At 41.6% G+C, this 26,916-nt stretch overlaps 3 protein-coding genes across 5 annotated transcripts in view; all 3 read left to right on the forward strand.

Moving 5' to 3' along the window:
* The first annotated feature begins 376 nt into the window (after positions 1-376).
* Positions 377-5,272, forward strand: LOC307260457 (uncharacterized protein). Its single transcript, XM_080040710.1, has 5 exons — positions 377-752; positions 1,104-1,404; positions 1,538-1,668; positions 2,698-2,731; positions 2,821-5,272. Exons 1-5 carry the CDS (start codon positions 577-579, stop codon positions 4,936-4,938), a joined length of 2,760 nt encoding a protein of 919 aa, XP_079896836.1. The 5' UTR covers positions 377-576; the 3' UTR covers positions 4,939-5,272.
* A 1,386-nt stretch (positions 5,273-6,658) lies between these two features.
* On the forward strand, positions 6,659-17,218 carry aspa (aspartoacylase). Its single transcript, XM_080040496.1, has 6 exons — positions 6,659-6,954; positions 9,992-10,187; positions 13,091-13,184; positions 13,297-13,404; positions 15,733-15,842; positions 16,037-17,218. Exons 1-6 carry the CDS (start codon positions 6,710-6,712, stop codon positions 16,226-16,228), a joined length of 945 nt encoding a protein of 314 aa, XP_079896622.1. The 5' UTR covers positions 6,659-6,709; the 3' UTR covers positions 16,229-17,218.
* A 2,163-nt stretch (positions 17,219-19,381) lies between these two features.
* The window catches only part of abr (ABR activator of RhoGEF and GTPase), a 139,595-nt gene continuing 132,060 nt past the window's right edge, over positions 19,382-26,916 (forward strand). For all 3 annotated transcript variants that reach the window (XM_080040779.1, XM_080040775.1, XM_080040776.1), the window contains exon 1: positions 19,382-20,407. In XM_080040779.1, coding sequence (XP_079896905.1) covers positions 19,618-20,407 — 790 coding nt within the window. In that variant the 5' untranslated portion in view covers positions 19,382-19,617. The remainder of the gene's footprint in view (positions 20,408-26,916) is intronic.

Consider the following 26,916-nt stretch of genomic DNA (forward strand, 5'->3'; position numbering starts at 1 on the left):
ATAAGGCTATCAAATCAACAACTAAATGAAAACGACATTATATATTATTATGTTACTGGTGGGTTAATAGGATACCCATGTGTGAAGACAATACATTCATTATAGGCCTATTACAATTAATTAATATATTGTATTTCTAAAATATTCACTTATGTAGCCTACAGGTCGATATTAACATTAGAAAGTTAAAAATGTTACATAGAGTTCACATTCAATACTCCAGTCCATTCATTGTGGGAATCCGTGCAATCGAAAAGGAAGTGGAAAGAGTGAATCCTCTTGTTCCTTCAGCGGCTTCTGCTTACTCTCTGGTGATTGGCCACATGATTTCTCGTCACGGCGGTGACGTTTGAACACTTCCTGGTTGATCCAAAAGCACATGTGTTGTACTGGTTGTACTACCGCTCCTCTTTAGAGTTTGTTTTGGTTCGGCTATACATCGTTAAACAACATTAGCGAGATGTTTGGATGACATAACATTATTAGGGATCTCCTGCGGACCTTTATTTGGAGAGAACCGACACTTCTTATCGTTGATGGCATCTGGCGGATCTAATATCTTACCTTTACTACACAATGACAGAGTTGCATGATTCTCAACCTGATGCTATTGCTGGAGTTGTGTCGGGGAAGTTATGCCACCTTGTCCCGCCACAAAACCCTACAGACTACGTGGAGAACATCTCCCGGTTCTTGTCCTCTTCTGTGGGACAGAGCAGACCGGATAATGAACCCACCGCTGAAGCAGACAGGTAAGTATGCCCCACAACGCATGTGTCCCAATAATGATACAGCTGCTCCCATAACAGAACAGCAGCCTGCTCATTCAGATGTCCCAGGAAATGGAAGGGTAGATACAAATGGCAGAGAAAGTAGGTGGGAGGCCGGGTGTGGATGTAGGCCTAGATGTCGGGCTGTCAAAGTCAGAAGGGAAAAATGGACCTATTCAAAGATTTTGATTTCAAATAATTCAAGTAGATAAAGACGTATTGTGTGCTGAATGTAGTTATGCATCACACAGGATGCCAACTGCTGTAAAAGCCAAGAAGAAGAAGAAACATGCTCTTTTCTAACATAGTGTCTGTGTGATTGTGTCTCTGCAGTGACTCAGGGGACAGCCTGTTCATTACCCAGAAGCCAGTGCCCCAGCCTGTGAGATCAGCCCGGCGCCGTAGCAACAAGCGGAGGCCGGCCCACAAATCAACCAGAAGAGCAGGAGAAAGTGACGATGACAGTGACAGTGACGGACTGGCATTGTCCGCTTCCCATGGAGAGCCTGAAGCGGACAAGGAGAGGAGAAGGAAGAAATACAGGCTGCCAAAGTACAGCTTCCCTTTCCTGGCAGAGAGGGGCTGGAAATCCAGAGGCACTCAACTACCTAGCCAGAAGAACATAAGCCTCCATGTAAGGACAACCATTAAATACACATTGTTTTACTAGCCAGGCTGCTGTTGTATTCATTAGTGTGTGTGTGTGTGTGTGTGTATGTGTGTGTGTGTGTGTTATTTAGTAGTAACAGATGTTTCTCCTTTTTCAGAACGCTGGGATGGGAGGATTCTTTAAATATGTCAGAGAGATGAGGCCAGGCCATGGAAAAGGAGGTAACGCAAAGGAGTCCTCTTTACCAACGCTGGATGTGGATGGGGATGTCTTATCTCCATTGTCACAGTAAGTTTGATGTCAGTAAAATACTAATGATCGTGCTCATATGAGCTGAATGGACAGATTTCGAACAGCAGCCTAGATCCATCAACATCCAGTGAATACAGACTTGGTCTACATGCAATTAAATAGTTTTCTGAACTAAAACGGTTTTAGAAATGTTTCAGTTTCAGGTTTATCATGGTACAGAGATGATAGAGACGGCCACATAGTGAAAGTAGTTAATGACATTAGGATGAATCTAGATGCCAAACTTTTTGGTTTTGGTATAACTTTGTGATCACTAAATTATTTTAAATAGAAAGACACAAGACTTCAGATAGAATGCATTGTGGTGTTTCCCAAGGAAACATATTGTAGGGCCCCTACTTTCTAATCTTCATATTCATATTCATTCTGACCTTTAGCTGTGTCATGAGACAACACACATAGTTGCTATCTTCTCCGTCCTTCAGGAATCCTGAAGGACGGAGAAGATAGTTCTCTTGGTCAATGCAATTGTTTGTAAAGCTATTTTCTGATAACGGCCAGGTTTATTCATTTAATCTGTCACCAGTTTATTTATTTCATTTTTAACGGTACTCATTTCAATCTTCATATAGTCTTGTCCCTGATCTTGTACTTTAATTGATGTTGAATGTGGTGTAGAATTGTGGTTGATTGCGCTTATTTTATCATGGTGCTGCCTTCTTGGCCAGGTCATTCTTGAAAAAGAGATTTTAATCTCAATGAATTTGTACCTGGTTAAATAAAGGAGATTGATTGATTGATATCTTCAGACATTAACTTAAAACCTACCTCTTTAGTCTGCCTTTTAATTATAGTGCTTTATAGCCTTTATTTCCTAAATCCTTATTGGAAATTATTTTCTTCTTTTTTTATTGCATTTTCATTATTTTTTACTCTTCGTGTGCATTAGTCTCAAATAGTTTAACTGTTGTAAACATATGTACGGTCTTATCATTGCTGGCTGGTCACACGTTATGCCCTTATAAATGTGGTTGACTGTACTTGAACACATGTTTTCTTTTATAGAGGAGAAGAAGAATACCCGGACATCAGAGTGGTGGTAAGTAGGCTGTTAATACGAAGCAATACGGAGCATCTCAGCACTCTTTGTTTTGTGAATTCGACTTTAACCTGTGTTTCATCTCACAGGAAAGGAAATGTTTTTTGGCGCCATCCAAAGCAAAGAGCAAACGAAGCTGGTGCAGCCAGTCCAAACTGAAACAACAGGGGAGGAGCGAAGCTAGGAATGCCACACCGGAAACCTCAACAGGAAGACAATCAAATACATTGAGCAAGGACCCATCTAAGGCATCCATATTGGGTTTTAATACACAGATCTCTAAAGATGGAGGGTCTTGTAAAGGTCTAGTCCAGGTTGAGAGGAACAACGCACGAGTGACAAATGAGGGAACTCCTCTGGCCCATACTAAAACACCAAACGCAAAGAGACGCCTTAACCTAGGAAACAACAACATTCATTTTCCACAAGAAGCAAGGGAGGAGGAAGAGCTGAGCGAGCAAAACAGGCTACAGAGTCCAGGGCCCAACACACAACAGACAGGCAGGAGAGCTTCTGTGACCACACCAAAACCTCAAAGAGATGTTCCCCACATAGACCATGTATACCAGAATGACCCTGAAAGCTTAGATCTCTTCAACAGTCTCCCAGATGACCTCACGAGCGACACAAATAACAACAGCGTGTGTGACGGCAGCACGGTAAAGAAGAGGAAAAAGAAGAAAAAAGACAAAGGAGATGGTGAAGGTGTAGAAGGAGGGATGGACCAGAGTCTTGTAGAGCCAGAGGGTCTGCATGATGTAGCCTTTGTGAATGAGGAGGAGGAGGAGAGCCGAAGCCTGACTAGAATTAAAAGACCAGAGCCGCCATTGTCGCAGGCTAGCAATGAACTGGAGTTAAACGAAGAAAATTGCATGGTTAACTTATCTCATGATGACAACACATTGATAGGGGAGGACGGGAAGAGCCCCAGTCTGTCTGTAAAAAAGAAAAAGAAAAGGAAAAAGTTCAAAGCAGAATGTATCCGAGAGGAAGTGAACGGAAACCTGGATTCAGATGTGAGAACAGAGGATCCCGTTGAGCAGTTAGAGTCAGGCGCGGTTTGCGAAACTCCGAATGACGGCGCTAGTATAAAGAGGAAGAAGCACAAAAGGAAAAAAGAAGATAGAACGGTGGTTACGGATGAATGCGAGGGAGGGGAGGCGGAGAATGGGACTTCTGAATTGCCGCCAGTGTCGATGGGACAGTTCGATGAATGTGGAAATTGTTTAGAAGATACGGCGGCTTTTCGAGAACCACTAGAATCCAGTTTTGTCAAAAAAAGAAAAAAGCACAAAAAGAAGCAGCAGTTACTGTCTAATGATGAAGAAGAAGATGGAGATGATTCTGTAACCTTCGCTAAAACAACAGGGATGTCAGTGAAAAAGACAAAAAAGCAGAAAACCATCTCTGACTGGGTGGGTTACGGTCTCTCTAACTCTCCTGATGAAAATGAAAATGTTGAAAAAAAAGTGATTGACCAGGAAACACACGAGGGCCTTGAAGAGCAAACCGCTGAACCGGTGCCTAAGAAGAAAAAGAAGAAGAGGAAAAGAAAAACAAGTGAAATATCGGGAGAGGGTCGCGTGGCACAAAGCGACGATTCAGCGTCTGTACGGGAAGAGGAACAGAAGAGCACCCCATCCTTCCTTGTTGCTGACAGGGAGGGAAAAGAATCTCGGACGCACACGGAACACATACAACAGCCACACAGTCAGACGGAATCGGCAGAATTTGCCGGAAACTTGGAGGGACATAATCACGCCGTCCGCACCAAGAAGAGGAAGAGGAAGTCATTGGAAGAGAGCCATCAGGAGCATGGGGACTTTGAGGAAGCCGGTGACACGCCTCGGAGGAAAAAGAAGCGTTCGGGAAATGAAAGTGAAATGGTTTTGTTGACCCCAATGGAAAGACTGGACAGTGAAGCTGATGACACGACTGGGGTGTCTACAAAAAAGAAAAAGAAGAAGAAGAAGAAGAAGAAGGAAAAGTGTAGTGATGAACCGTGCTATGAAACCAACATGGTGGAACAGGCTTCACCAGCTACAGAGACACTTGGACATGACACACCGAATGACATGACTGATGAGAAAAAGAACAAGAAAATTAAATCAAAAATGAATGTCCTGCCCGAGGGGGAACTGATGGGCGATTCTGCTGAGTTAGAACGTGAGGTTAACAAGAAGAAGAAGAAAAAAAAGAAGACTTAACTAGTGTCACATCCAGCAGAACCATTGTGTATAAGACATTTCTGTGAAGAACTATTATAGACTATTAGTATACAAACTTAAGTGAAATGGACATTGTCAAGACTGACGAGGGAAAGTTATGACAGGCTTTTACATAGGTTTTTTTAAAACATATTTTGTTTTGTAACAAAACAATTTTTCACTTACACAGATCTCAATCTATTTTGGTGTGGAGATTAACGCTGGATATACATCACTACGAGATATAGGGATTTTGTATATGTTCAATTATATTATATATTTTCAAAGAAAGAAAAAAAGAAAGCTGCGTAAATCAAAGCTACGTTAAAATATAACAATCCATTTGTGAATGTGAATGTGTTTTTTTTTTTTTTAAATATGTTTTAATTTAACCAGATGGACTGACCCTGATTGGTATAAAGCTGACACTTAGTGGGGGCAAAGTCAACTTTCAAAAGGAAGGGGGAAGTTAGATCTTTCCTTATCCTTTCCCTGCTTCCTGTATTTTTTCCCCTGCCAATGCACCTTTAGTACAGGTTCATGCATAGGTACAATTCTCACTTATAATCTTATGAGGGGTGGCATAAGATTATACAAACTAAGCCTTTCAAAAAAATAATAAGCCTGTGCTAATGATCTGATAGTGTGAGCGTCTATCAGTGTGTGTTGCTGTAACAAAGCGCAAAGTGGGGTTAATGGGTTATACTGTTTGCCATTGCTTTAAGTAAAACATTTCCCAGGGATTAGGTCAGTGCTAGCCTAGCTAGGTGGAATTTGATTTGGGTGGTATGTTTTGTTCCGGTTTGGCATACTACACTTTTGGCAGACGAATATCCTAAATATTCAGTCAGTTTTGCGTCATTCCAAAGAGGCAAGTTTGATAACTCATCTGTCTAGTGTATTACTATTTATCTGCATGCACAAAGGGGAGTCAGTAATGGCATTCAATGAACGTTAGGAACAGTAAGACAGTACTGGTGCATCTCATAATTAGAATATCATGGAAGAGTTCATTTCTTCCTGTAATCCGTTTTTAAAAGTGACAGTTCATTACACATAAAGTAAAATATGTCAGGCCTACTTTTCAGAACATCGATATTTCTAATACATAATTTTTTTGATTGGCCTTATGTCATATTCTAATATTTTGAGATAAAACAAAAATGGCCTGACATTTTTCGCTTAATGTAGGCCTAGATAATGAATCTAGAACAGGCTATATGAAACTCTCACTTTGAGTTAAATAACAGAAAAAGTGAACTTGATTGACATGATTCTAATTAGGCCTATATGATCTGTAGGCCTACCTGTTGCATGTGAATGGGAAATTGTTCTTTAAGTAAAACTGGTCTAAATAGCTTACTAGGCTGCTGTGAAAAGCAGGATTGTGAAACGAAAAATACTGAACATGTAATGTTCTTCACAGGTCAATTGATTTTATTTTGAAGGCCATAGCCGGAAGTAATGTATCCGTTTATGTCTGGTTTAACAGCACACACCTGTTACAATTTATACATTGTAAATGCAAAACTATGAAAACACAAACGGAAGATTTCAGCTCGAGACGTCGCGCAACTCATTCAACAGCATTCCACGCATGCAGGGTCTAATCATACCACAACAAGCCAGCAGCGCCGCGGGCACGTTACGTAAGCGCGCAGCCCTAGAAGCAGCAGCAGGCATCAAAACCAGTGAGGCTGTTGAAGCTCCAGCTGGAAACTTTAGCTCCGCTGCTCTACACACAGTGTGTTTTTCCTTTCGTGGTCAAGCCATGTCTTCCTCCTACAACAACGGCGTGCGTTTGAACGAGGCCAGGAGGGTGGCTATTTTCGGAGGCACGCACGGCAACGAGATGTCAGGCGTGACGCTGGTGAACCTGTGGGTGAAGAACGGCGCCGAGGTCCAGAGGAAACTGGTCGAGACCAAACCGTTCATCACCAACCCGAAGGCGGTGGAGAAGTGCACCCGATACGTGGACACGGACCTCAACCGAGCCTTCAGCCCGGAAAACCTCAGGTAAACACACAGCTAGCGGACCTGGGAGCTGTCCATCCATACTGTCAAATAACTGTCATGTCCAGCGTGTCGCGGCTGCTGCTGGTTGTTGTTGTTTTGGCTTTTGTTGTTGCTGTTCTTTTCTGCTGTCATACATGTTGAATGGACACTTTGTCATGGCACGGATCCACAAAACAGTTTAGCGTTTAACAACAGACCCGTATTCGATGACAGTGAATAGGTTATGAGCTCAACTGATGGGGGGGAAAAACAACAAAGACATGGCACACGTGCACCTGTAGCCTACTGTAGGCCAACTGTACACATTGTACTAGGACATTTATGAATGGATTCATGTTCATGTTTATGTTCTCCTTTGGGGCAATGTCATTTCCTTTTATTCCTTTTTTATTTTTGCAAATGACTCAAAAATCCAACTGTGGAAGCATACAATGTCCGATCGATCGGCTACAAAGAATGTGTTTTACAGCGCAATTATGCAACGTAATGTGACACTGTTTGATCAACGCGCGTGTTCTCTGTCAGCCAGGACAATTTAAGATAATCTTATGCATAGAAAACACGTGTTAAATGTTTGTGTAAAACAGTGATGAAAGGGGCGTCAACATGTTTAGCTTTTAAAAGAAAAAAATAGGATCGGATTTCTATTAGGAATTCCTAAAGTACTATAGCCTAGTCAAGTGGACACTCACCCCCCCCCCCCCCCCCACCCACCCATCTGTAAATAAAAGCAGATTAGAATGTCCCCTCCTCCAGGCCAGCAGGAAAAAACGTGAGCGAAACGTGACCGAGTGAATTAAGAAGATTTTTTTTTTCATTAGTTCCACTTCGTGTGCATCAGAGCTGTACATGCAAGACTTACGCAAACGCTGGCTCATACATCTAGTCAGCGTGCATGACCAAACACAGCACCCAACTAATGTGGTTGGGTAACAACACGGTATTGCACTATTCATACATCACCTCATGGATATAGAGGCCCAATGTTATTTGGGAAGTTGTTCTTGCCGAGCAACAAAATATTGTGTGACAATTGTGCTTAATAGTATAGGTCCTATCATTTTTACCAAATTCCTTAAGACATGACTATACAATCTGTTTTAATGTGAAAACTGCATGTGAATGGGGTGGGTCACATTTCTAACTTATTGTCATGAAACTTTGCCAGTTGATTACTTCAATTAAAACAATACATTTTCTATAGAATTATTGATTCAATATGCAAATATGGCCATATCTAATTAATGATGTGTGTGAATTTTCCATCACTTTAAAAACCCAAAAATCTATATGTTGGATAAAGTTGGGGTTGACATCTTTATTTCATGATTACAACACATTACTGTCCAAAGTTTTTACAGAGCAGATTTTGGATACATCCTTTTTTCATTTAAAAATGCCTAAAATGCATTTTTCGTCTTAAAAATGCATTTTAGGCATGTTTTTAAGAAGAAAATGTCTCATAAAGATAAATCAGAAAAATTAACAACATATTGCCAAAACCATTCTGTAATATCCTTCTGAATACTGCTAATGGCCGTCAAAGATGGTTGTATAGGAGAAATATACAGAATGTACATTTAGGACCTTTTATACTAGCATGGAAGAGGACATATTAATCAGAATCAGAGGAAGCACAATACCCCAAAAATTGTCCAGTGCTTGACAAAATCTGTGTTTTTGCCTGTTGTGTCACTAGGATTTGCTGTAATGTTTCTTTTTATAGGATTTCTCTGTGGATTACTGAAAGGATTGTTGGAGCTCATATCACGCTGTAAGGTTGAAGGTCATCCTCTGAAGAAGGCAACACATAAGGAGATTAGCTAATGGCAGCCCCCCCCCCTCCTTTCAAAAAACAACTCCTTTCCCTCATCTCACATAGACAGACAGCTGTGTGCTCTACCTCTTAACCACCCCTCAAGTTGTTGTGTTTTTTGAGGCCACTTTACCGACCGCAGTTTCACACACACACACACACACACACACACACACACACACACACACACACACACACACACACACACACACACACACACAATGCTTGTGTACCACTACTAATGTCCCGTCAGTCCGGACAATGCCAGAGAGAGACTGGGGTCAAAAGAGCAGATGTGAGGGAGGCGAGACAATATGGACAGCAGGACAGAGGTGCTGTTCTACAGTAGCTTGGAGAATGTCCCAGGCCCGTGGTTATTTTCAAATGCTTCAAAAGAGCCAGGAGAGGGGGGGGTGCTCTCATTCTCTGCCCGGAGCGTGTAGAATATCAATCTGTAAGGGGTGGGGGGGTTTAACCTGGGGGACATAACAAATTACTTAGGGGTCCTTAAATCCAAGGATTTGAGAAAGTGGATTAAATGACTTCTTAACGCTTGTAAGAAGGAGGGCCACTGTCCTAATTAAATCCAGCTTGTGTGGTCCAGCGCAGACTTAATAACCACCCATGACTATTTCTACATTAGCAAATCAGGTGGAATACGTGGTAACGATCAAGACTCCATTTGCGGTTATTATTGTTTTCCGGCTTTTCTACACGTGAAGAACTACAATACAAACCATACATTCAACAAACAAAGAGGGAGTTGTTTTTTCTGCTTTCCACAATCCACACATGCTGTACACGCTTAACCCCCACAGTTATTGTGTAATGTCGGACGCTGTTACTCATATGGATTTTTCAGCTATGAATAGCAGTAAGGTGAAAGTGTTTCGGGTCAACTAGGAACCCTTGTGTAAATCATTAACATGCTTCATAGCTTATTGTTCCCCTCAGCGGAATATGACTGATAAGCTTCAAGTGTGTTGGCATCTAAACTGCTTTCTCATGATTTGTGTGTGTGTGTGTGTGTGTGTGTGTGTGTGTGTGTGTGTGTGTGTGTGTGTGTGTGTGTGTGTGTGTGTGTGTGTGTGTGTGTGTGTGTGTGTGTGTGTGTGTGTGTGTGTGTGTGTGTGTGTGTGTGTGTGTGTGTGTGTGTGTGTGTGTGTGTGTGTGTGTGTGTGTGTGTGTGTGTGTGTGTGTGTGTACGTGTGTGTCTCGCAGTGCCCCGGAAGGAGATGACCTGCCGTACGAGGTGCAGAGAGCCCAGGAGATCAACAGAATATTTGGGCCCAAGGGAAGCCCAGCGGCCTATGATGTCATCTTTGACCTTCACAACACCACGTCCAACATGGGCTGCACTCTCATCCTGGAGAGCTCCAAAGACTACTTCAACCTGCAGATGATGAACTACATCAAGGTGACATCCTTATAAACAGTCAGTCATTAGCAACCTCCTCTCAGCATGTGCATAAAGCCAGAATCATAAATGGGGGGGAATTCAACACCGGACTCCACAGAGAATTGTTCTGGGAATATCTTTTATGGCATGTTCAGCATAGTTAATGATTTTTAGTCTTACTTCTAACAATGAAAGAAAGTGAAAGGTTTTGCCACATCGTTAAACGTCAATGTTTTACCAATGTGTTTCCTTGGAGAGGTTCAGTTAACCTATTGTAGAATAGGTTAACTGGATTCTCCGGAATCACCAACTTCACCTTTTTAAGGCACATTCATATATAATTACTTACTATTAACAACAGAAATGAAAGGGCAGCTGCAAGTCGCTTTCTTGCAAAAGCACAAACTGTACTTGTTTGTCTGTTATGGGCTCTGGTTCTCGCTCTTCAACACAAAGACGAAGACATGCAGAGCAACGCCAGGGAGGCAAAGAACAGCCAAGAGCAACATGCTCTCTCTCTCTTGTGTGAGCCGTGGAGGCTCCAGTGAAGAATGTCTTCTTAACTTTTAGAAAAAACACAAAATGCCACGCAGAGATGAAAGATTGTCTTAAGATACTAGGTCCAGTTCCCACATAGTATTGGTTTAATGTCTCCCCTCTTGGCCCTGTGTGTAGTGTTCTCTGACTGTCTCCCTAGGAAGAGTTCGTAATCAATCCTTTATTCAGAAGCTGTTTCAGGCCGAGACATCAGTTTTCTGGACAACCATGTCCTCGTCTTTAAAATATCCCTGTGGTTAAGAAGACTCTACTTCATCATAGTTGTACTTTTTTTCTGTAAACGGAAGTTTTTATTGTTTTCTTTTGAACATCGAGAAAAGACAAAACATCAAATAGCCTTCAGCATAAGTCTATATGAGAACTTAGAGGCAAGATACACATAATGGACAAGGATATGAAATTATATAGTAAAAGGTTGAGTCAGCGATTCTAGAGAAAGCTTTTTATCAAAATCACTTTGTCAAAATCAGTGAATATCTCCTCAGGGTGCGCTACCTTTCCGTACTGTGCGTGCGCTGAAAAATAAATCTGGTGTTAATACAAAGCCTAGGCTCTGTAAACTGGTATGTAAGCAAAGGGTATGTATACCAAGGGGGGCTCACCGTAGCTAGCTACAAGCCTCTTTGCAGTGATAAAAGCGATTCTCAATAAAATATAGAGACAAGAATCATATCGCTGTATGTGCAGAAAATGATTTGATGCCTTTAGTGACCACCATGACAGACCAATTAGCAGCTGAATCTTGTTTCACGCACATGCTCTTTGTTATGCTTTGTTTGTTATTGTCCTATTTGTTCCACCACTTGGTACTGATTGAATTTTCCATTCGGTCAAGCGAGACCCTAAAGCAGTCACTCACAGTTGGGTGTGTTTGAGACTGTCACACTGTTGGCCATTGTGCTAAAATGTGAATATGTTAAAGGTCACCTATTATACACACTTTTCTTTTTATTGGCTTTTCAACATTAATACAGGTCCCCTGTGTTACTAGAGACTCCTAAAGTATGAGAGAAAATAACCCTCTCCTTTTTCTCAAACTCCACTTTTCGGAAAATCTGTGTGGAAAAATATCAGTCAAATATCTTTCCCCTGCTGACGTCATAAGGGGAGAAGCCACGCCCCCTCATTACCAACATTACCTAGCACTACCTCCACCTTCATTAAACACACTCCCAGATACCCCTGTGTCTAACTGGCAGATGGTTTCAAATTGACAGTTAGATTTAGGGCCAATCGGAGAAAACTGGGTTTTTGGAAGGCGGGCTTAACACTAGAACCGCCACGGGGTCAATTTGACCCATGACTGTTTTTCAACTGCCCATAACTATACTTTTACGAAATATTGAAGCCCCCAACTCTTTGACTTTTCCTAAAATTGTGTTGTGATGCTCTCCCTATGGTTAAATAAAGTCACAATTAAACTGGATTAAAAAAACAGGCATTTATACCTAGAACCGCCACACTGGGTCAATTTGACCCGCACAGGAAAATGGAATATTTTCGAGCAGGTTGCTAGGCAACGGCATTGTTTGGGATCCGCGATCTCACAACTGTACGTGCAGTCATTCATAAACACTTACAATAAATTAGAGATGAAGATAAATACCTAACAACATTAGAATTACTGAGTGAAATGATTGATGCCAGTCTGATAGCGAGAGATCTGAACTGAGCGCTGTCTTCCACACACCGCGGCTCGCAGCTCAACTGAAAGACAGCTGAGTGCTGTCTGTGAGCCGGACAGAGAGCGTCGGAGGGATCCTCCGCCTCAAAACATGTCAACGTGGGGGAAAATGAATGAATAATCAATTAGAGCTTAGCTAAAAATAAGTTTGCCATGTTACTGTTTATTGTATTTAGGATTTTAGCTCATTTGGACGCTGTTTTGACCTTCTGTTTTCATTACTATACTTGTGATATTATATCTACTTTCAGTTTCATTACTGAGTCGCTACGAAACGTGATTAGTGTTCTTAAATATACTTAGATTATAAAACAAGAGGTCCAAAACACAGATGATTATTAAACAAACTAATTTATGACTTTATACCACACTAGAAATGCACGGGTCAATTTGACCCGCCTGGCGGTTCTAGGTATAAATAGAATGCTGGCGGTTCTAGTGTTAAAGAGACAGACTCTAAAACGGAGTGTTTCAGTCAGAGGCTCAAAAGAGGATATTCATCTATGGTTCTGTAAGAAAATGAAAGGGTTTTTTGGACAGTACAGTACACACAATGAAAACAGTTTCTAGTAGAAAACCCAAATTACAATTTTTAACCGGAAAATGAGCATTATATGTGACCTTTAAATGTGTCAATGTGTGGCTGATACCTCTTTTTGTTGTTGTTCCTGTGTTGCAGAAGTCCCTCGTTCCAGCCAGTTGTCTTGTTCTGCTGAACGAACATCCCCTTTTGAAATATTCCACTTCACGCTCTGTTGCCAAGCACCCTGTTGGTGAGTCTCTCCAAAGCGCCAAATTGCACTGGGGACAATGCATAGTATTTTAAAGATTTTTTTTCACGAGGCTTCACATATTCAATCGTCTCCTGTGATTGTTCCATTGCAGGTCTGGAAGTGGGTCCTCAGCCTCAGGGAGTTTTGAGGAGTAACATCTTTGAATCCATGAGGGTAATACTGAAACATGCCCTGGACTTCATCGAACTGTTTAACGAAGGTAAGGCAAGCATAGCAGCTCAAACTTTGGAGCATTTGTACTGCATTCAACAACAAGCCATGTCATGATATTTTAAAGGCCAAAGCAGCTGAGATTGAAGCACACATTATGACTGAATAAGTTAATGTTTCTAACGGCCTCCACACACATCCTACCTCTACTGCGCGTCTACCTCAAGGTTCAAAGTTCAAGGTATCTTTATTATCCCCGAGGGGCAATTTGTTGTACAGCCAGCAGTAGAGAAAGATGGCAAACATATAACATATAAGACAACAAATAACACAAACAGATCACATATTTACATGTGGTCATTGACCAGACTGATGGCAGCAGGCATAAATGATTTCTTCCACCGGTTAGTTCGGCAAGGTGGAAGCCTGTATCTGCGCCCTGATGGCAGCAGGGTAAACTCAGGGTACAGGAGATGGGTCGAGTCAGCCATGATTGAGCGGGCCTCAGGTCATTGAGGTTGCTCAATTGGGTTCCAGCAATCTTGCTGCACAGTTTAACAAGTGCCTGCAGCCGATTTTTCTGCTTTACAGAAAGTGACCCATGCCAGCAGACAAAACAAAAAGTGAGAACAGATTCAATGAAACAAGAATAAAACATTTTCATAAAAGTGGTGTCAACATTAAAACTGCGGAGCTTCCGATAAAAGTACATACGCTGATGTGCTTTCTTGCACACAGCATCGACATGGGGCTCAAAGCTTAATTTTTCATCAATCACAGTCCCAAGGTATTTGTATTGCTGCACCACTTCAACAGGCTGATCATGCATTAAAACAGGGGAGATGGGGGATGGAGCTTTCCTAAAATCAATCAACATCTCCTTTGTTTTTGTCACATTAATATTTAAAAAGGATGATTCACACCAATAGATAAAATCGCTCACTACAGGACCGTGCTCAGGGTCGTCACCGTTGAGAAGGGACACAATAATAGAATCATCTGCAAATTTTTAAATGTGGCGCCTGTCATGTCGGCTCCGACATTCATTTGTGTATAAAACAAATAAAAGAGGTGAGAGGACACAGCCTTGGGGGGATCCGGTGGAGGATCGCGTCTGCGTCTGACTTTTTGTCATTGACCGTGTAATCAACCTAGAGCGGGCACACATCCAACCTCAGACGCACTGCTGATGCGGCTGTTTATGTGCCGGGCTGGGCCCTCGCTCTGAGCATCAAATATTACCGTATTTAGTATAAACATAAACAAATGTTCACCAAATGTTTGCTGGAAATTGCTGAATATGCCTTTAAGCTGTCGGTCCAGAATTATGGCTCGGGGACGACTAACATTTATGATTCATAATGTGCTATTTAAAAGAAAAAATAGGTTGTTTACTGCCAGTACATCTGATTATCAGCATCATCACGATAAAAAACATTTTGTGACAAAAGGCCCCTGGGTGCCTGTCTGATTCATCTACATGTACCTCCTCTCAGATCTCTAAATGTATCTACATCTGGCTCATCCCGCCTCCGCTCTGCTCTCCCCTTAGGCGCAGAGCAGGGTTCACAACGTTTAGGTGTTCCTTCCTACTGTTCATGTAAACTAGCAACCTGTGCCAAAAGCCAGTTGCAGTCTGGTTGCTTTCACTCAACTAGCCTGCCATTGAATGGCCCGCTTGTTGGGAGACTTGGTCAGTTTCCATGTCTTTAGAGTCCATCTGCCAATGGTGTGGTAATCTTCTGTTATGCAGGCCACACACACACTGGTGCCGATGAATGGGTGCTCCTGCGCTTTGAAGCCGAGCAAAGCGAAGGAACACCTTGTTTTTTTGCTATAAGAGATGAAACACGTGTTCCAGTTGAATGACTTTTCTCTGTAGAATAACAGATTCACTCATAGATTCAGTGGGAAAACAGTTGTGATTGTTGGAACGTGTGTCCATCATGCTCTGTGCTACCACTTGCATATCAATGCTGCTCAGTGGCTTTATACTTGCATTGTTATGCAAGTACTTCCTTAATGTCCTAGCTCTGCCAAAAAAAGTCTATTACAGGGTTTTAGGGTTTTTCTTTTTTAAGTTTTAGTTTTTTTTGTTTGTTCTACTTATTAATGCATATTTATCTGCCAGTCTGGAGACATGACTGTTTGGGCGGCAATATTTGTCTGTATGTCAGTCAGTCGAACACTTTGATCTAGGCATAAATATCATACATAATACATCATTGCAACTTTTTCACCCGTTTCCCTCTGTGGAGCCTTATGGCTCTGGGCCTAAATACATTTCTGACATTCTTGTGATATATAATCGAATGCAGGAATTTTCCAAGATTCTTAAAATAACTGAGTTGCTGTTTTCTATGTGTTTTTTTTTAAGGCATGGAGTTCCCTCCCTGCACTGTGGAAGTTTTCCGGGTCATAGAGAGGATCGACTACCCCAGAGATGCCAATGGAAACATCATTGCCATGGTGCACCCCAACCTGCAGGTAGAACTGAGAACACTCTACCTTCATACACTCTCTATAAGCACACACATATCTGACCTATTGAACCTGCCGATATGAGTTATTATGAAAGAGGAAATGAGAGCACTTTGGTTGGATGAGAGAATATATTATTTTGGTGCTAGAGACATACTCAAGTTACCCTCCCTGTGGTTATTGCTTATTTGTTGCTTCAGGACTGTGACTGGGAACCGCTGAACCCCGGCGACCCTATGTTCCAAACCTTTGACGGCAAGACCATCCACTTCCAGGGCCCCGGCACCGTCTATCCAACTTTTATTAATGAGGCAGCCTATTATGAAAAACAACAGGCGTTTGTAACCACCAGACGAGAAGCCTTGGTAGCGAGTGCCATCCGAAAAGCATGAAAAAAAAAAGAAACTGGTTTGTGAGGCTTCGTGGGTAAATGTTAGCCACAGCCACAATCTGTGTGTAGATTTTTTGCACTTTTTACTGTTAGCCTACGACAGATTTTCCTCACGTAATGACTAGACACCATCTTTTGACACTGATTTAGTTTTTTTCTATGCGTTTACGATCATAAAGAAAAATGTATTAACTATGCAAAGAACATTTTGTGAAGGCTTTGCAAGGAGTCACTGTGAAAGTCTTTCATCCGAAGACTGGTATATTGCTTTGGTAAGTATTTATGATACTGCTGTTATTTTAAAAATATATTTACATTAAATCGACTAAGTTTTTTATAAGATTAAAGGCCAGGCCTAATCATTTAATGGCTTATGAATTATTTTACAACACTGCTACTACTGCTCAGGACGGCCATTGTGGATCAAAATAACCTGCAACTTTTGACCCCCAAAAAAAGAAAAACCCTGTAGTTGTTTGTCTCCTTCCGAAATTATATTTGTACCGTCTTTGAGAGGGTGTCTGTGGCCTTTTGATTCTACCTACCTGTAACTCCAGTGGTTGCATCTGTGGTGCTGTCCTATCGTTGCCTTACTAGAGTTTTCAGAAAAAAAAAGAAAAAAAATTGCACAACAAATTTGGAGTGAAAATTTGTAGATTATATGTGTTGGGAATATAATAAGATATTATTTTGATAAAGAAACGGTACATGTTGTGTTCCTCTACCCAAGCAGGATGCAGTTTGAAACTCCTTTTTATAATAATATATATTTGTGTCTATTTTGATATAATTGTAATGTACGTTTGGTTTTAAGTGACGTATCGCATTTGTTGATTCATGGGAAAAAAAGCACATGTACTTTGTAATATTTGTACGTCTCTTTGTTGTCTCAAAGTGTATCACTGTGGTCTTACAGTAGATCCTTTTTTCATTCAGCAATATTTTTGGTAGCTCCATTTACATGATTAGTAAAGGTTTGTGTCCTTGAAGTCCTGTGGAAATTATCCTATCAATAAATATAGTACCATGCTATGCTGTGCTATTTCATTGTTTGGGAGAGACACCTTTCATATTGTGATGCCTTGACTTCATTTGTCATGTTTGGTAGCAGCTGTAGCCACAAGAGGGCGGCACACAACCACTGATTGAAGTCCTCTCCACTGTGCACTCTATAGGCTGCATGATAGAACATCATACAGTACTTTAGTAGCCTGTTGCAGACTCTCTGCCTGCCACTGGCAGAGTGCATGGCAATACATTGTAGCCAGTGTGAAGTTATTCAAGGGATTAACCCAGTAACTATTTCAAAAGAATGTACTTTCTTTGTCCCAGAACCACAAACCTATCTGTAGCTTAAATATTTCTACATATACTTTGACCCACATGCACCACTTGTGCAGCAGAAACAACAATATATGCACATGCATTATGTTTTAATATATTTGAAAGAATGCAGTCATTAGGGAGTAGATGACTTTTGGGAATATATATAATAAGACGTGTGGAGTCCTCCTGACTATTAATTGTTTGTAGCCTATAGTATTTAAAAATCCAGACCAAAGTTTTTAATTTATTTCGCACAGAACACACTAATGACACATAACTACAGTATGCTGATATCTTGTGTATACTGTATGGCAGGCTATACAGAAAGTTACATATAACATATGCAATGTCTATAGGAGACACAGATGTGTAAAAAGTGACACATCCTTCTTCAGAGTATACAGTAAATGCTGCAATTACATCATAACTAGGGATTGTTGTTTGGCTCACACAGCTGCTGGTCTTCTCAATCGCGGAGATTAACTCCATTAAAAAATTACATTAGATGTCTCAGGCGCCCAGGGCATCTGGAACTGAATTTTCTTTAGGTGTGGCAAAACATTTGAAAATATTTTCATCATGATAATGTAACTGCGTATAATTAAAAACACTGTAGCCAATGTCATTATTTTGGTAAATTATTTGACCTAAAAATACTATTCAGTTAATTGATTGTTGTATGTCTGCATCAAAAAAAAGAACACTGTCTACCAGCGAGTCAAGTATGAGAGGCAGCTGAGGCAGACTGTATTGAAAAAACTTGTAGATTAACCAGAAAAGTTCCTACACTTCCTGCTATACTGTCATGATAGGTTTGTGATCAGTGATTCAGTTTCATGGCAACAGGCCGGTCATAGCGTTTCTCATCTACTTTTGACTGTAACCCAATCAGGGCTCTCTAGCCTGCAACAAGAGCTGATCAATGATTCCTCGTGGCTACTGGAAGCTTTTAAGGGAATGATCTTTCACTTCTGGGCAGGGATCCAAAATATCTAGCAGCGTCCATCCCTGCCTCTACCATCGCCTATCGTTCTCTCTCCACACTGATATCTTTCCCTTCTGTTGTATAGCATTACAACTCAGTTTTACTGGCAGTCTCCTTCTTGGCCGCTTACCAAGTTTTTTTTTTTTTTTATTATTTCTATTGTGATGTCATCTGCCTGCTTAGATGAAGGTTAGATAAGTTGTATGTTTACTCCTTTGTGTAACCATAGAATCATAGATGATGGAAATCACTGCTATCAAAGGCGTTCAAGGTAAGATATAGTCTATCAGTTTGTTTTCCATTGCTAATTTTTATTTTTCCAATGTAAAATGTCTTGTCCGGTGTGTTACAAATCAAATGGGTTAAAATTACAGAGCAAGAATCACATTTCTCATCGAAGATTATTCTGCAAGGCTAAAAATAACATCAATCAAAGCCAACAGGCAATAGGAAGTGTCCAATCTAAAAATCTACTGTAGGTGGACGTGTATGTTTAAGCAATGGCATGTGCTCATTAACACCTAGTATTTATCTATAGAAAATGCCAGTCAAACCTGATTAACAGTGGCCTAAGTGAGTAATTGTAAACAAGAGGCCGAGTTATTACTTGAATTAAACAATTCACACTTTATTTTTTGGATAGGCAAACAAACCTGCTGTAAAATCTGGCATTGAGTCCCGGTGCATTCTTTTAATGTTATTGTCATAGGGTTATTGTCAACAAACAACATATCAGCCTACACACACACGTGTCCGAGCTGCACCTGAAGGCAGCACGTCTCAATACAGGAAGTCTCGAAACTTTTTCGGCGTAGTGGCAAACTTGTTACCCGCATCTCACACCCACTCACAGTCAGTGCACTCACACGCCTGTCAGTCTTATGTGTTTGAGGCTGAAGATGTTCAGAAGAACGCGGCCAAGTTGATATATCGTTAGACTGTTTGTTCTTTGAAGGCAGAGGAGGACAGGAAGGTAGACATATGCGACAGACACAAAACACTTAGCTTCAACATTTCTCTGTTGACGGTTGCACTACGAGGCTGCGGCTGGCAGAAAGCCCCGTTGTGTGAACATCGATATGTGGGAACAGGAGGAATTCGCAAAACACTGGAGGAATGAATTTCCAGACGGAGAAGTGCCCCAAATGGACTTGAAGTCAGTGGACGACCTCGAGTCCGAGCTGGAGACATGTAAAAGCAACCTGAAGCGGCTCCAGAAGGATCTGGCGCAGGAGAAATTCAAGGTGATTTACCTGCAGACCACCGTGGCTCGGCAGAAGAGCAGCAGCAACGACCCGGAAAGGTTTGGAGGCAAAGATGAAAACTTTAACGCTAAGAATATGTCGACATTTTCAAAGACGGGGAATGTAAGAAAACCACAGCTGCGAGAGGATGACGGCTACGGGCAGAGGAGCAAGGTGTCCGACCATGGAGGCGTGAAGCTCCACGCGCCAGGTAGCACAGCGGGTGTCGCGAGCCCCTTCGGCCGAGAACGGAGCAGGTTAATTGGCAAGACTGGGAAGCCCGTCCCCATCCCTGTCCCGCCGCGGAGACCCACTGTAACGGCGGCCCCGTTAGTGGTCTGTCTCCCTAATGATAACGAAGTTGGCAGCGACCGGGAATACGAGGACGCGGAGCTGAATGAGAATTTCGTCAGGAATAACTTGTTGGCGCCAAAGCTCGGTGTCGGCAGCAACAACCGGCGACCTTTCCGACACAGCAAGGAGTTTGACTCAGGCGATGACGGCAGGCTGTCCCCGTCCTTACCGCAGCTTCACAGCAGAGCCTCCCCGGGCTCCGGGACAAGCACCCCGGACAGAAGGAGTGATGGCTACCTGAGCTCCGACCATGACGACTCCTCCTCTGCAGGTAGGCTAGGAATGCAACACCTGCCATTGCGGTTACTGCTGGTATTATGATTAGGCTACATAAATTTATTTTTCAAAAGAGGTTAGGCCTATTTCTTTATTGTTTTCAACATTTAACAAGTGATGAAAATAACAAAAAATAAGCCTAAACGGATAAAAACAATATTAAAATGTAATAATAATAATAATAATAATTTTAATAAAATAAATAGCCTATATTTCTAAAAATCAGCTATGTTCACAAAGCATATGATATACTGTATGTGCTAGGTCGTGGTCAGAGGTCCATAAAAGGTTCTCATGTTCTCAGAAATATGTTTTATTACAAAACATTTGATAAACAAAGTGTTTTATTTGTATCAATTAATGCAAGTGTTGCATTTGACTTTGAATGGCCTCAGTGTGTGAACACCCCTGGTCAATATTATAGCACAGCCTCATCCACTGTCCTGCAAATACACAGTCACTGACAATTGATCAGCAATGTTATGTCATTGATTCATTTCTGGCATGTGCTTCCATAGTGCCATGACTAACCAGCTTCTCCATTTGGAGCGGACATCATGAAAGAAAAAAAAACTGCCTAAATTTGGCTCGGGTCCAGGCGCAATAATGCTCTTATGTGATTTTGTACATATCAGACCTGACGGAAGGAAATGATTGCCTCTCACTGCAAGTCTACTACACTAGTAGAGTATTTTCTACAGTGCTGATAAAGAAGTTATTCTTTGTGTGAACATTTTGCTCCATCATCACATTTTTACTTCAACATGTAGATCAGTGGATAACCTCAGCTTGCAGGGGCTTAAAGTATTCTGTCAATGTGCTTTTGAAAAAGTTAACAGACAAAATGATATGCTTTTATGTTACTGTTGAGGTATTTTCCTACATGAAACAGCACTCATAAAAATCACTAACGACCTCCTGATGGCAGCAGACTCTGGACATTTATCCATTCTCATCCTCCATGATCTGACAGCAGCCTTTGACACCATTTCCCATTCCATCCTCCTCGACCGACTTGCCTCCATTGGTATATCCGACACACCCCTAGACTGGTTCCACTCTTATCTCTCTGGCCGCACTCAATTCATTCAGTTAAAATCATTCTCATCCCATACCTCCCCCCTCTCCTCCGGTGTCCCCCAGGGCTCTGTCCTTGGCCCCATCCTATTCATCATCTATCTCCTCCCACTTGGTCAAATATTCCGTCAACATCACATTAATTTTCACTGCTACGCGGACGACACCCAGCTCTATGTCTCCTCCAAACCTTCATCCACCCTCCCACCCCCCTCCCTCTGTGCCTGCCTACAGGAAATCAAATCCTGGTTCTCCTCCCATTTCCTCAAACTTAACAGCAACAAAACAGAGATAGCCATCATTGGCTCCAAATTTACACTCACCAAGCAACCCAGTTTCACCCTCTCCATTGACAACACCTCAGTTTCCCCCTCCCCTCAGGTTAAGAGTCTGGGTGTCGTCCTCGACAGCACCCTATCATTCCATACCCATATCAACAACTCCATCCGGTCCGCCTACTTTCACATTCGAAATATCAACCGCCTCCGCCCGTCACTCACTCCCAACAGCGCCGCTATCTTGGTCCACTCTCTAGTCACCTCACGCCTGGATTACTGCAACTCCCTTCTGTTCGGACTCCCCCACAAACTCCTCCATAAACTCCAGCTGGTCCAAAACGCTGCTGCACGTATCATCACCAAAACCCCTGCCATCTGTCACATCACCCCCATCCTGCACCAACTTCACTGGCTCCCTATCAAACACCGTATCGAATATAAGATCCTCCTTAATACATTCAATGCCATACATAACCTCGCCCCCCCATATCTGTCTGACCTCATCCAAATCAATACTCCCACCCGGTCACTTAGATCCGCCTCCTCCATCAACCTACACGTCCCCCCAGCTCGTCTGTCCACCATGGGGGCTCGAGCTTTCAGCTGCTCCGCCCCACGCCTCTGGAACAGCCTTCCCCCGGACATCAGAAATATGGACTCACCTCTCACCTTCAAATCCCACCTCAAAACACACTTATTTAGGCAGGCATACTCACCCATGGACTGAAAATCTGCTGCAAGCTCTGTGCTTTTTAAACTTGTTTTAATTGTGTTTTTGCCTTGTTTTATGCATGTTAGGCGACCTTGAGTGCCTTGAAAGGCGCCATATAAAATAAATGTATTATTATTATTATTATGTAGTCTATCTAGGAGCATGATTTTTGGGAAGAGATTTCTTAGTTTTAGCTAATTGCCATGAAGTCATTAGTGGTGTTTAGTTCAGACCAAAAGGAGCTGCAGTGGGTGGGAGTGAAGGGAACTGAAGCAGAGTCAACATGGACAGAGCAAACCCTATGTTTTGACGACCCATTGGTTATTTATTTATTTTTAAATATATTTTTGGTTTTGCTCCAAAAAAACACACACAATAACATACTAGCAATAGCCACTTTAATGTGTTTGAAAATGTGGTTCGGATTGAATTTTTGTTGCCACCATGTTAACTCATTGTATTAGCTATCAGATTCAAATGATTTCACTCTCTCTGATCCTTCTGATATGATGTCAGGCAGGTCACATCACAGCGGACCTGGGTTCAACTTCAGCCGTTCTCTGCATGTCACCCCCCTCTCCCCTTATTTCCACTCGGTTAAGTCTTCATCTATCAAATAAAAGTTGAAAATACCTCAGAAAAATATTTAAAGAAAACATGATCTTGGTAGGTAGTATTAATTTTACACAGGTGCTGGTTGGCTGATTTTGTCTAGATTTTCTTGACACAGAACCATAGCAGTTTCCAGTCTTGTGTGTGTGCTAAGCTAAACAAACTCCTGACTGTAGCTTAATATTCACCGTACAGATAAGAGTGGGATTCATTCTCTGATCCTACTCTTGTGTTGGCAACAATATGAAGGCTAATCCGGGGAGCAGGATTCACACGAATGGTGTGGCATCACTTTGAGACTTCCTCGGTGTGCCAATGTTGACTGAGATTGTCTGCATGTCATGAGTCAAGACTAGAGTCAATGACTAACTTGAACTGTGAATAGATTGAGGAAGCCTTGAGCAGACACAAGTTGTTGTTTTTTTCTGTGACACATCCTCGTGTCTGTTATTTCCATTAATATGTATGGATTATGGTTAATTTAGTACTAGTCGTTAGCTCATTGTTTAATTTATTTTGTGGTCTGTCTGTCTGTCTAGTGCCTTGAATTTACAACTTGAGTGATTTGCTGGATATTAACTGGTCTGAAATATATTTTAAGAATTTTGGGGAATGACTGGCTTGGCTATCTTAAGGGAGAATCCCCAAAATATAGTAGAAATGGCATGTACCGTAGTTCGGGCTTTCAGAAACTAAGTGGACATTTTTATATTTAAAGGTTGAGTCAGCTAAATCTGGAGAACCCGTGTTGTCAAAACCACTTTTTCTCGAAATCAGTGAATTTTTCCTCATGATCCGCTACCTTTCTGTACTGTGTGCATGCTGAAAAGAAATGCAGTGATGATAACCAGCTTACGCTCTGTTAACTGGTATTCAAACAAAGTGTATGTAAACGAAGGGGCCCACCGTAGCTAGCAACAGACCCTATGCTGTGTATTAACACTGGATATTTTTTCCGCACACACAGTACGGACAGGTATTGAGGAAATATTCACTAATTTTGACAAAAAGGGATTTTGACAACAAGCCTTCTCCAGAATCGCTGACTCCACTTTTAAGGGTACTTTTTTAAGGATGCACCTTATTTGGAAATGTTGTACTTTACCAAGGACACATGAATGTGTGTGGGTAATTGCTGGAAAAGAAAGTAACTGGACATGACTTTGAAGTGATGGCATCCATTGTGCCAAATACTGGTCTCATATCTTACAATATACAAAATACAAATACAAAATTGGATCAAAAAGGAAAGGGAAGAGAAAACACCTGCATTGTTTTTCTAATTGTGACGCACTGTTGCTCTTCCATTGAAATGGGTTAGGGGATGTACAGTATTTTCCCAGAAGCCTTTTGGGTCAGTAGGGATAAGCACTTACTGTAATTCTCCTTATCTGTTCCATCTTTATTCGTGCAACAGGATATTTATGTTGCGTTCTGACAATCTCGAGTTAGTGGGAAAGACTTGATTGTGGCTAGAAACAATGGAGGGTGTGTGTGTGGAAGTGTTGGAAGATCTTGAAACAAATTTGACGGCCTCTGCCCTGTGCCCACTTCTCTGTTAGGTCAAGCTCATTCATTGAAATAACAACAGTGGTCTGGCCCCTGGTCACCTTGCATTATGGGATGCAGTGCTCTCTTACTCCCACACACATACACACACACACACACACACACACACACACACACACACACACACACACACACACACACACACACACACACAGTGGACACATGCCAGGGGCCACATGCCAGGGGCCTTGCTCATGCTGTTGCTTTTGTGTAACATGCGTTTTTTTCTGGGAAGAGGTCCAGAATAAGGTCATGTGTGTCTGAAGCCATAGGTCCAGCCCCCTCTGAATGGTTCCTGAATCACCTCTGATTCAACACACACACACACACACACACACACACAGACAGTGCTGGTCCAGACCTGAAGTAATCCATTGTTATCTCAAGGCTTGTAACCTAATGATTTGGTTGTTCCAAAAATTTTAACTGAGCGAGTCTGAAAACATTGAAAAAATAGTTTTCACTGGTTTGCATTAGTCAAGTCTTGGCAGCATGCAGCAGACAACTATGCAAGTAAGAGCAGGAGAAAGGGTAGAATGCAATAGCTTGATGTTGATAGAGAAATATGTTATAATCCAATCCATGCAGCTAACAGTACAGTGCGATGGCTTCATTCTAAATCTCATAAAAGTTCATCATGGCAAATACATAAGAGCTGTTTGTCACCTTGCCAACAGGATGGCCCAGCTGAGATGTCTGTTTCCTGTTCATCTTGCCTATAACACACTTGTCTTTCAGGCGTCTGGTTAAAAACAAACTCTTTTTGTGTTCAAAGTTCAACACAGCTCACCTTCAGTGAAATGTATGTCAGATTTGAAATGTGAACACATTCTGTGGTACTAACAAGCTGTCTTATCTGGCTAAGTTATTACAGAATGAAATCCTCCCTGGAGTAAAGATCCTGCCAAAACATACAATTAAGGGAAACCAATGTGTGAGCTGTATAGAACTCTTAGTAGAACAACAATTGTGTTTTTCATTTTCTCGTTGCTTTAAAATCAGATGACCACACAGCACATAATATTCACAGGGATCATCTAAAAGGAATTTAAAAAATTATTTCACCCTGAAATTTGACAGATTTCTACCGAAGTGCCTTTTGGCGATAATAAACTACTTTTGTGGTATAGTAAATTGAACAGTTTCAACATGCTGGCTTGGCATCACATGCTGTGTAATCCTGCTAATAGGTTCAGTTTGAATGTCTTTGTGTATTGGAGGCGTAATAAAAAAAATAACCCTGGTATCGTTTGTGATAAGGCTGCTGCACGGTTGGTGTCGATATCTACACTATGAGAGGACAATGGCACAGAAGGTGTGCTCAGAAGGGAACACTGGAAAATAAACCAGTTCTTGTCACTATAAGTAGATATTAGTTGGTGAATATGACACACATATTTTGTTCTCTCCCCCTGGGTTGGCTCTTCCTCCTTCAGATAAGTGGGGCTTGTCTAGGCCCGTCCTGAATAGCATACAGTCGGAGAAACTTTGGGCCTGTGTCATATTTTTTTCCATTGTAACACCCAGTGGTGTGAAAGGCAGTTAAGACTGTTTGTTTGTTTTTGCTTACTTGTGAATTAAAGTATTGAGGCTAGAAGGCCCCAGTGTGTACTTTACTGGGTTTGTATGTGTTATTACTTGACAGTTAGACGGCTCGAGCTCCCCACTGCGAATGAAGCCTTTACACCTTAGCAGACTCCTCTGAGAATGTGGGCAGACATCTCTCCCCAAACGCTGGCTCATCTGAGTGATTTCCTAGGCAACGGTGCTGTGAAGCTCAGACAGACATATGGCGGTATGTCAGCTTCTTGTTTGCCTCTTTATGGTAGCACATAAACTTAGGGGGAACACAGGGCTTATAACATACTAAAAATACTTCAAAGAATACTAATCTAGTGCTGAAACTTGTTCATTCTTAAATAAGAGGATGTCCTTCTTTTTCCTATTGTGTATAATTGTGAATTAAATATCTTTGTCCATGTGATTATTTGCTGCCTTTCTGTTTGTTGCCTGTGGTAAAATGAATAGATCACAAATTCAGTTGAGTTTTACTTTGTTTTTTTGACCCTTTTGGAAAGCTTTGATTATGAGTTGTAATGATACAGAGATAAAAGTATAACACTGAATGTTGTCCATTCACCATCCTGTCTTGTTAAACACCTACAACCTCCATCAGAGCAGTAATGGGAACAATGGGGCAATTCTGTTCCAATTTCTAAAAATCTCTTCAAAGTGAAGGCAGTTCAAATAATCCAT

The sequence above is a fragment of the Ammodytes marinus genome (assembly GCF_949987685.1).
Source record: "Ammodytes marinus genome assembly, chromosome: 14".
Taxonomy (NCBI): domain Eukaryota; kingdom Metazoa; phylum Chordata; class Actinopteri; order Uranoscopiformes; family Ammodytidae; genus Ammodytes; species Ammodytes marinus.